The sequence below is a fragment of the Ptychodera flava genome, assembly GCF_041260155.1.
Source record: "Ptychodera flava strain L36383 chromosome 23 unlocalized genomic scaffold, AS_Pfla_20210202 Scaffold_24__1_contigs__length_23054250_pilon, whole genome shotgun sequence".
NCBI lineage: Eukaryota > Metazoa > Hemichordata > Enteropneusta > Ptychoderidae > Ptychodera > Ptychodera flava.
In genome coordinates, this window is record NW_027248278.1 from 12646386 (window position 1) to 12657661 (window position 11276).

The 11276-nt window shown below is 38.3% G+C and overlaps 1 protein-coding gene across 1 annotated transcript; it reads left to right on the forward strand.

Annotated features, from left to right (window-relative positions):
• The first annotated feature begins 1837 nt into the window (after positions 1–1837).
• Positions 1838–10745, forward strand: LOC139125003 (plancitoxin-1-like). Its single transcript, XM_070691112.1, has 7 exons — positions 1838–2391; positions 4359–4542; positions 4948–5020; positions 5330–5497; positions 5743–5937; positions 9214–9446; positions 10030–10745. The coding sequence occupies exons 1-7, from the start codon at positions 2300–2302 to the stop codon at positions 10147–10149; spliced, it is 1065 nt and encodes a 354-aa protein (XP_070547213.1). The 5' UTR covers positions 1838–2299; the 3' UTR covers positions 10150–10745.
• Positions 10746–11276: the final 531 nt, after the last annotated feature.

Here is an 11276-nt window from a genome sequence, read left to right on the forward strand (position 1 = left end):
GGACTGCTTCCTCTCAGTTTCAGGTTTGGGACCCTCTTCAGATCGTACTGTGTGATAAAGAATGTTGATTTGAAAACTATGAAGTGTACATAGTAGTTTTAAAGGCCAGGGGATGTTACCAAATTGAATATGACAAATTAGCGCATTTTGCACCACCTTTTGAAGTTAGAAGCCAATGACACATATGCGATGATATATTTCATGAAGAAATTTTCGTGATAAGCACCTTTGCTACTACATATTTTACATTAGCCTCTTATCAAAATCTGAGGAATTCTATATTCCAAACAATACACACACTTGTTAAGGTGTAAATTTGTAACAGATGCGGTCTTAGTCGGTTGGTTCTACCATTGTTTTTTGCTTACATTTACTATTACGATTGTCTCAATTTTGTTTTCGTTCGAAATTTATCAGGCATTCTTCAAATATACCGCATCTTGGCGCGCAGTCAACCACTCAGGGACTCTCTAGCTAGGTAAGAATTATCCAGGCCGCACTTCTCTCTGTGTGGAGAATGACCTGAGCTCTGATTGATTTATTTCTATTGACACATTCTTTAAGAACCCTCTGCAGCTGTTTTTGAAACTCGTGTGTAAGTCGTCATAGAAATCAGCCCCAAAGCTGTCGATATTCTTCCAAAAATGTTTTAGTTATTATTATAGAGCTAAACGCCTGTTTTGTACCACTGTGTAAAATTTCATCAGCCACTGATTTTTATATTTGTATCGGCTCTTTTCATTCCGTACACGTACTGTACAGAATATCACGTGTTTTCCAGCATATTAATTTCCTCCTTAATTCTGGAGATTCCTCACCGGAGTCGGATATCAACACTAAATCAAGTTCGATGTCGAATTTCAAAATCATTGCATTTATAACCGACTCGTCGTCATGGAAGCGATTGTCAAATACATGAGTGAAATGTCTTTCTTAACAAAACACTGGAAATATCTTTCTTAACAAAACACCGTGGGTTTCGCTCATTTAGATTTTGCTGAGTCAAGTTGGATTAAAAAAGAAAAAAAATTGTAAAGTAAGGTTTTAACGGCATATTTGCCTGACTTGTAGGTTTACTCGTGTTGCAATGTACTTTTATTCTTATTCTTATTTTTCTTTTTATTATTGTCCTCTAATAATCGAATTTTGATGGTGATGACTCAGCAAAAACTAGGAGCGCGAAACTCAAAATTCATGAGCGAGTTGTTGCAAGTTCTTATATGGACTTTTTCCGTTTTGGAATACTTATCAGGTTGATTCAGAATTATTCTTTTAGGGGATTATTTCTTTCAAGTGTTTACATGCGCTAGCAAAATTATTATAACCAATTGCCATCCCCAATCTCTCTATGGTGTTTTGATAAACGGTAATGTACATTTCGTTAGGCACGACTTTGTCAAGATCATATTTGTTATATCTGGAATGGCGTGCTACTGTGTTATGGACGCCGAATTCTTTGCTATTTTATTATTGGTATCATGGCGTACGATATCTTATTGAATCAAAAATATCTATTAGTGCAAGATGCGAGATATAATGATATTCAAATATGCAGATTACATTAATGAGCATTGTTTCGGTATTAAAATTCTATGCTAATGACCCTTAATCAATGTGTAATATTCATGTACCTCGGATCTTGCATTGTATAAAATATATTTTGTGTCATTTAACAGCGCTTAAAGAACATTAAAACGGCCCCTGTAAACACGCAGGCGCACTATGCGAAGTATTGACCTCGTTCTCAGTACAAACAGGAAGTTGCGTCACTACAGTTGTCGTACATCAAATAGGACAACGGGGAAATACCGTATGACGTTGTATAAACTCTTTTTTCAGCTTCAGTCGCTGGTGCACACGAAAAAAAAGGTACAGCAATAAGCGTACAGACGCGATCAGCGCTATGATCGCAAAATCGATTCTGGCATACACCAATCCGATGATCTCTTTTGGCCTCCTATCAAACAATAAGCATAATGAAACATTCGTTTCATCACGATCTTGAAAAAACGCCGACACGATTGGTAGACTAGAAACGTATTGTGGAAATTTTAGAGCCTAAATATATGTCCAATTATTACGGATAGTCTACACTTCTTGTTTCGTTTCCTGGTATGACTAATAAGGACTCGACTCGTATCACATGACGTGTATGTGTGCTTTCATTTTGTCGTGGTGTGTTCGTCTATATAGCATGCTTACTTTGCTTCCCCCTACAGTCAACTACAGTCTAGGTCCCATATACACACAAAAAACGTCGGCTAGCGAACCAAACGAATGGTAAAGGACAACCAAGATCATGCTGAAATCTGTTATATTCGTGGTCTGTTTATTCGTCAGCGCGTGCGCTGCTATCTCGTGCAAGGATGATCAAGGGAAGAACGTAGACTGGTAGGTTATGTCAAACAGTGATTTCGTTTTATATTTCCTAGTTTTTTTACACGCCGATCATTTTATTTTCTTGTCGGGTTGCATATCTTTTGATACTAGGTTGGTTTGTTAGCCCGTTTATGTTCAGTCTTTAAATTCAAGCTTACTTGTTAAAATATTCGAAATGCAATTTTGCAAATGACACAGACGATGAGTGGCCACGGAGATGGTAACCTTTTCATAGTTCGGTTGTCATTGCGTAGCACTCCATTCTTCTGTGCAAGTTTCTGTGACAAATTAAAAACCGAGGGATACAATACTAGTACATCTTTCGGCTGGCGTTGGCTGCGGTTGCCGACAAGACAATATCGCCAACGTACAAGATGTTCTGATCTCCGCGCATGGAGGTAGCGGATCTACACCTCCATGACCTGGATTCAATTGTCGCGACCCAAACACTCGACCTCGGTGAACAAGCACACTTCGACTGTAGCCTAATATTTGCATCAAAAAGCTAGTACAGTTGATTAGTTTCACAAGTGAATATACGCCATTCAATGTCACCATACAGACTGGAATAAAGTATGTCCACTCGGCAACGCTCTCAGCTAAATGTTTATTTTATGCATCGACACCACGGCATTGAATGCGCACTATACGCACAGTACGACCTATCGAGAATGACCTGTGATATTATTTCAGGTTACAGATTATCGAAACTCGTTGATTTCGCTTAGCGTCAAGATACTACAAAGCAGAAGACTGAGGAGAAATCACATGAAAAAGCGTATCTTCCCATTTACAGGTCAAAGGTCGCAACCTGAGGGCGGTACTCTCAGTCTCAATGTGTTTCAAAGCGGTGACTTACTCTGTTTCCAGCAACTAAAATTGCTTTCGCTTTAGCGTGTTTTATTTAGGGGTATAGAAAGAGAGTCAAAAATATTAACAGCTGAGCCTGCAATGCACACACTAGAAGATGGATGTTTTCATGATCTAGCGGGATAGAAAACCTAAGCAGAAGCTGCGGAGAAACAAGAAATGTGCTTACTGCCGCAGTACAGATGTTAAACGGATTCTGTGTTAAAGCCAATCAAAGTCGTGTACATTACTCTGATAGGCAGCGGACAGTTGTGTAGTGTTGTATTATAGACGATTCCAGGCACGGTTTACCAGTGATTGCGCATGATTTCTTGCTGCACTGTCGACACAAACACACGTGCAGACTGTCAACGTGGCTTTCGGAAAACAAGCCTGCCAGAAGGAATGACATTAAAGACGCAAGTCCCCTATAAAAGTAGGCAGGGCAAGACAATGGCGGCATTCATTGTGTAAGAGTACGAGGAAGGGGTCATTTGACAAAACGTTAAACTACCTTCAGGTTTTGGCCTCCCTTTCCGCGCCAACGTCCATTTTTCTCTCCTTTACTCAATATATCCTCGTCAATTTTTCTCACATTTTTGCTAAAATTATGATAAAAAACTGTAGCCAATGAAATATAGTGCCCATTTAGTTCAAAATTATCAAAGAATTTCAGAACATTCCATAAAAGATTGGTAAAATGTGGCAGTATATTTTGGTGGGAAACATTACAGCACTCAAAGGATTACTGATCCGAATGAGCAATCACATTATGTGCATATACTGTCAATACAAAAGTTAGATGTATATTAAGTTTGAAAATGCACATGTTGCTCGAAGTAGAGACAGTTAGCAAAGTGCAATACTTTAAAAAAAACACACACACAAACAAAAGAGATCTTTTTCGAAATGCTTGGTCGGCTACATTTCTCCAAAAGTGGAACTTTTGCACAAGAGTAGTCAAAAATATACCCCGCAAATTGTCCTCTCGTGTAATTAGTGTATTGCTTGTACTGGATTAAATCCCTTTGGTTTGAAAGTTGTGTTTTAGTTAATTGTGATTCCGTGTTGCAGGACGTAGTTTCCTAACACAAATTTCAATACAGCAGATGTTATACTTTGATTTTCAGGTTTATAATTTACAAAGTTCCGAAGATCCTTAACAGTAAAAATGAATTGATGAAAGCTGGTGTTGCGTATTACTACTTTGACCCATCTGTCCAGACAGGCAGGTTGTCAACCGTTGGGATAGACTCACCAAACCAGGCACTGGGAAAGACGCTGGACCAAATTAACAGCAACCACAAATCTAAGGTAGGGTTCGATCATAGTGGTTCGTCTCTAACTTAGAAGACGGGAGGTCCAGGATTGGCATAGAAGTGGGTCAATATACCACCATTCATCTGCGTTTGAGAAAGCTGTGTTAAATTATCTTATATTGATCGCTCACTGAATATTTTTAAAATAGAAGATGGTAGTCTCGATGCATTTTTTTAATTGCATAATTATCATGTTTTGAAACGATAGGGCGTTTTTCGTGGCGTGTATGTTTTAATACAGCTACAGTGTACCTTAAGCGATCATGCAAATGTAACTTACACCAAAGTCTTTTTTAAATTCCGGTATGTCTTTTATGGACTTTGTAATCGTCAACATCCTTAAAATTGTGCAATCAGATTTACAATTTGTCACATCTGATTTGTTTTTGTCATTCACCAGAGTGTCGCCTACTTAATGTATAGTGATAATTGGCCGCATCAAAGATCAAAGTCAAATCGAGGTCATACGAAAGGTAAGATTTTGCAGCTGGTAGTTTGGTATAGTAGCAGTAGAATCAGTAGCAGTGGCGGTAGTAGTGTTTGTCGCAGGAAAAAGTTGGCGGACATGTCCATTTGGCGAGTCCATGTATCAAACGATGGTAAGACACTTCGAACAAATTGCCAGTTTGAGCTGTCGTCTGCACGGCATTGTTGATTTGCTCTGCATTTGTTGTGCTTAAAATCTGTTTTAGTAAGCGTTAAAAGCGGTCGTTCTTTTCAAAGCCTTAATGATGATGCTTTTTAGTTCTTTGGTTGAAACGGTACCTTCATTTCTTGTACAGGTGACGTCTGCCTGGACAAAACCAGCGGATTTTGGCTGGTACACAGTGTTCCTCAATTTCCGGAATACTCCAATAGAAGTTATTGGTGGCCTCCCAATGCGAAGAAGTATGGACAGTCACTGTTTTGTGTGTCTACGTCGGTTCAAAGTGGAAGTTTTCGAAAAATAGGTATGTAGATAATGAGACATGAGAACCGTAAACAACAAGTTCAATAACAGTAATGTCTTGAAATGACAAGTTATAGTAAGTTATAATAAAGGCCCCTTATATGAAATCCCGGTTGCTCGTCCTGTGCTAGGTTTGTAAGCAATAATCCCTACTTTTACTCGGTCAATTCTTTTCTTTTTTAAAAAGATCACATAAGTCATGATGTACAACGAAATCGAAACAATATTTCTATCTTTGTTCATTAGCTACGGCACTGAAGTATAACTGGCCCTGGGTTTACGACTATAACGTCCCTGATGATATTGAGGCCAAAGTGCCGGGTTTACTGGACATTGCCAATGGGAAGCACATAGATGTAAAAGAGGGCTATCAAGACACGTTCACATCGCTCGCAGGTCAGGTCTTCACTGTATTTGGAAAGGGAGGAAAATTCAATGATGGTAAGTCGCTATAAATACTCATCATGCCATAGGGAGCGATGGGATTTCACACATACATACATACATACATACATACATACATACATACATGCATGCATGCATGCATGCATGCATGCATGCATGCATGCATGCATGCATGCATACATACATACATACATACATACATACATACATACATACATACATACATACATACATACATACATACATACATACATACATACATACATACATACATACATACATACATACATACATACATACATACATACATACATACATACATACATACATACATACATACATACATACATACATACATATTTTAAACGTTGTTCTTATTCATTCGCATATGAACTTATATCTATATATATTTTTGGACTACACACAGTAAGTCAATCGATTGCATGCCGGGAACGCACTCAATGCTTAGTCTTAATAACATTTATGGGTCGTAAATGAAGATAACTACACAGCATCAACAAAATTTACAAGTTTTATAATACTTGTATTATGAGTAATCTATCTATCTATCTATCTAAATATATATATATATATATATATATATATATATATATATATATATATATATATATATATATATATATATATATATATATATATATATATATATATATATACAATATATATATATGCGTTCGACATTAGGGAAAGAGATCCATTAACTTGGATGGTACCTGAAACCCGAGTTGCTGCGTGTTAACTCGGGTGACAAACAGAAGATTTTTAATCCCAAAGGTGTTAATGTTCCATTGTTGCGTTTATATTATCCAGCTATGGCTATGATAGGAACGTCTCACTCACTCAACGACTCACTCAATACCACGGGCACACACATACGCTTGCACATGGAACTATGTTGACAGGAAAAGTGAACTACCCACTTTTCACTGCAAGTAATCTAGTTTCTTGTTTAATTTAGGCTCTAAACTAAGTTTTAGAAATATGGTGAAACAAAATATCGTTCTTCTTTCATTTTCATTTAAGTTTCCAATTTTCGGACGCTTCACTTCAGTAACGCGCATTGATCATATATGCAAATGTGATCAGAACACCATGGAACGTTCTTTCCATGTGCCCAGCTTTTTCATGCTCATGCAAACAACGTAACGTGTCATTATTCCAAGAGCTGCGCGTATGCTGTGACATCTGCGATAAAAAACGAAATCAATGAATTGCTAGCCAGAAACCGTTTGTAACGGTATGGCCACTCTTACATATAAGAAAGGAGAAATGGTAGAGTCAGTTGACGAGACCGGCCGGTGAACGGTAGCACGAGTAATTGACTGTGACACAGAGCCAGAAGACAATGGAAAAATTTCAGTGACTTTCCCAGAGTGGAGTAGAAAATTCAATATGACTGTTTCTCCCAAAGTCAAAAGACAAAGTCCTACTCTTACGCAGAAAATCAAAGTTTTCAAGCGTAGACTTTCCCTTCTGCTTAACCACGGCCCCTCCACAAAACGCGATGTCGATCGACTTGAATATTTACACTATGATCGACCATGGATGGATTGACGTGGCGTTTGAAAAGCATGAAAGATGAGACTCAGTTACTTTTGGTCGCTTTACATTTGATCAAAACCTACCACACCTATCAGACAAGGCCTACTCTTACGCAGAAAGCCAAAGCTCTCAAGCGTCGACTTTCTCGTCCGTGTTTGACTTTCTTCTCTTCCGCGTTTGAGACAAACAAACGTCGTCTTTATTCTGAAATGGTCGGCTATTCGTGGGCGTAACGTCAGTCCAATGGTAAACTACACCCGATGTGAACGTCGGAATAGTTCTGGCTGAAATAGACGGGAAAGCAAGGTTGACCTCGAGAGCGATTCCCAGTACAGTACACGTTCACAGATCGCGGTACTACAGGCTGATACTAGATAGCAAATAAGTTCACCGCGTAGTAAATTGCTAGACTACATATAGCCACATCGGCACTTCTGAAATGTTATCTCCGGCTTGCAAGACAACAAAAATATCAAAATATTGTTATCAAAACCAGAATTTCGGGGCTAGAGAGCGAAACATTGCTGAAAAGTAGCCGGCCAAAATACGGAAGTAGCCGGTCAATTTGGCCGGCATCCGGCTAAAAATGAACACGCTGCAAACAGAGAGGCTTGTTGCGATGGACAAGTAGCCTTTGGCTTTTTGACCAGCAAAATAAGTGAGTGTTCATTGATAATTCAAAGACTGGATCCGTTGACACCAAAGTTTGCTCATGACTTTCATTGCATTGCATGCACCTTTCCGCAATGCCACTCATTGAGTCTGAACTGAAATTGAAAGAGTACGTTTTAGTAAAAGTCCTGTTTTGTTGTGCTGATTTTCGCTACCGTACTTTCTTTTATAGGGTTATAAACATTCATAAAAAGCAAAAAATCGTCAGTTTGTCTACTTTCGATCGTACAGAGATATTTTGTGACAGGAAAACTTTAGTTAACAGGGCAATGATCTTTGTGAACGTACCCTCAACCAGCGGAAATAGCTTTTCGCATGCAAAATCAGCGTACGTGAATTAACTGCTGGTATTGTTTAAACAGCATTTTATTGAAAGGGATTCTATAGTACAATGGCATTGTTTTTGTAAACTCTTCATGCAATTTTATGAACTAAATGATGACCTTAAAGTAACAGCAAGTGCTTGACGGCACTTTTAACGCTGGTCGGAAATCCTGAGTGCCGGACAGAGCAGAGCCGTCATCGACCGGCGATGGCCATGCTAAAAGTAGTTCCGGCAGTGCTAATGTTTTGTTTACGCTAAAAGATAATTTGTTCGCATATGTTGACATAGATATTAATCCTCTGATAACCAACTCGGGTTAGTCGGGTACTTATAAGTTAATGGAGCGTTCCCCTAATGACTTGTCCGATACAAAGTGCTCAAATACAAAAGTAGAGCGAGATATATAAGGGTTGCTTGAAAATTGATTTTACAATTTTACAATTTCATCACTACAACGTTGTTTCGTGAGTCGCTAGACTCACTCATCAGGAGACTAGACTGCAGTCTAGTCTTCCGATAAGACAGACAGTGTTGTTGTTAGCGTTTCCACTCCTTTACAAAAGAAATTGAGTTCTGATGCCTGATACCGGCACTTAAAATATATGTGCCTAGATATTGTATAGTTCCAAAGAAGTAGGCCTATTCATTGCTTATGTAGTTGTATACTTGCTAAGCTGTCAACGATATATAATATTTGTTACTAAATTACAGTTCACTGAATAAGTTCATGTGTGTTAATACTTTACTCGAAGACTTGTATAGCAACCTGGTGGCGCCATACTTCAAACGGAATCTGCTCACGGAGACGTGGCAGTCAGGAGTCAGTGAAAATATGAAATCATACTGCGGCAAGTACGAAGTAGAAAACATCAAACAAATTTCGTTACCTGGCGTCAAGTTTCGATCGACGAAGGACCATTCTAAATGGGCAATCACTAATGAAACTTCAGGGGGTCAAGTCTGTATGGGTGACATAAACAGACAGGTAAGGTATTTCAGCAAGATGAAATTAGTGTACACGTGATGGAGCTACAGAGACAGTGCAAGCCAGCATAGACATCGTCACAAAATAATATGGACAAAGGAATTGACATAAAGTGACAGCGAGCATTTTAGGAATGGTACATGAATTGTTAGTTGGCCAAAGGTAAACAGTTCTCTGTTTTTCTTAGGGCCCTGTCACACCTTGACAATTTAGCCAGCGTATGCCGACGTATCAAAATTTCTCTAAAACGCTAGCTGACGATATGTTTTTCAATTTTGGGCGTATACATAGCGTATTTATAATGTACTCATAGGTAAAGAATGCGTTTTGGGTACGCTAGACAATTATCTTGACGCATTTCGATTTACTGAGTAACTTACAAGTAACATGCGTGAACATTATGTCTACGAGCGCAAAACCTACCTACAGCTTATGGCCCTCGTGTGCGGGACGTATGATCCATACGCTGTAAGCCATACAGAAAGATTAAGGTAATGTGTATGTCATTTTACATTTGAGTGGACATAGACTGTGGGACTACTTATCTTAGAATAATGATATTTACTTGTTTATGTTTTTTCAGCTGGCGCAAAAGTATCGTGGCGGCGGGCTGTTGTGCACCCGTCTCCCTAAACTATGGAAAAAATTTACAACCTTCGTGGAAGAAATAGAGAACTGTCCCAGGGTTGCTTGGAATTTCTAACATTATCAAAGCAATGGGATCTTTTTACAGTTTTGATGACATTATTGTTTTTACGGCAGTCTTCTAGCGGCTGGGACTCAACTGATGTCATCTTTAAGAGAACAGAATACCGATGGGTTGTACAGAGTGAGGAAGTTGCATTGTTTACGTTTAGACATGTAAAAGAACATTCTAGTAGTATCATTTTCGTTTAAAAATTAGCAAGATTCAATCATCATCAACAAATAAACCTGCGACGACCCAAGCTGACTCGGTTTGTTGAGTGCTTTTAATCAATATATCAATGTGTACCTTCATTGCTTGCTCGGCAACACTCGTTTTCCTTTTTACAATTTAAAATTTCATTAGTAGAGAACTATTTTAGAAGTCAGTGAAATAGCATTGCTTCGGTTTTAATCAGTTCCCTGTTAATGTTTGAGGTCTGAAATTTGTCACAGCGTAGTGTTAACTGCAAAAAATCGAAAGTATGGCTGTTTGGATACGATGTATCTCGAATTATTTTTATCGTCTTTTTACTACTCTTTGTACTGTACAACAGGTGCAATTATAGAAATGACAATATATTTACTTTGAATAAAGAACTAATAGTAAGTCTTTTGGGGTGTATTGTGTTTGTATATGTACATGTGTAAGTTAGGATTTACCTGCTTTTGCCTAAAAGTGCGTAAGAAAGGTATTGCTCAGAGAGAGAGAGAGAGAGAGAGAGAGAGAGAGAGAGAGAGAGAGAGAGAGAGAGAGAGAGAGAGAGAGAGAGAGACTCGATGATTACGCTTGTTCCAAAATCTCTAATCAGGCATTATTTTCTTTGATTTCAGTATCAATTATTTTGGAGACATCATATAAATCATACGTCAGCAAAATACGGCCAGTTTGATTTACTTTGCAAAACATTCTAAAATTAAAATACTTAACTTAACGTTACAGTATTGTCACTTATTGGAAAAATACGAGACATATTACCATTTAACAATTGTTCATATGAATGTTTTTGGATGTCTGATATTATGCAAAGGCTCGAGTGCTGATGAAGGTGTCAAGGAACAGTACATGTGAAGCGTTTCAAATGTTAGTACAGTCATTTGTTTTCCTTTACGAATATCACCCCTGCACTTGTGAGTTTCAAATGC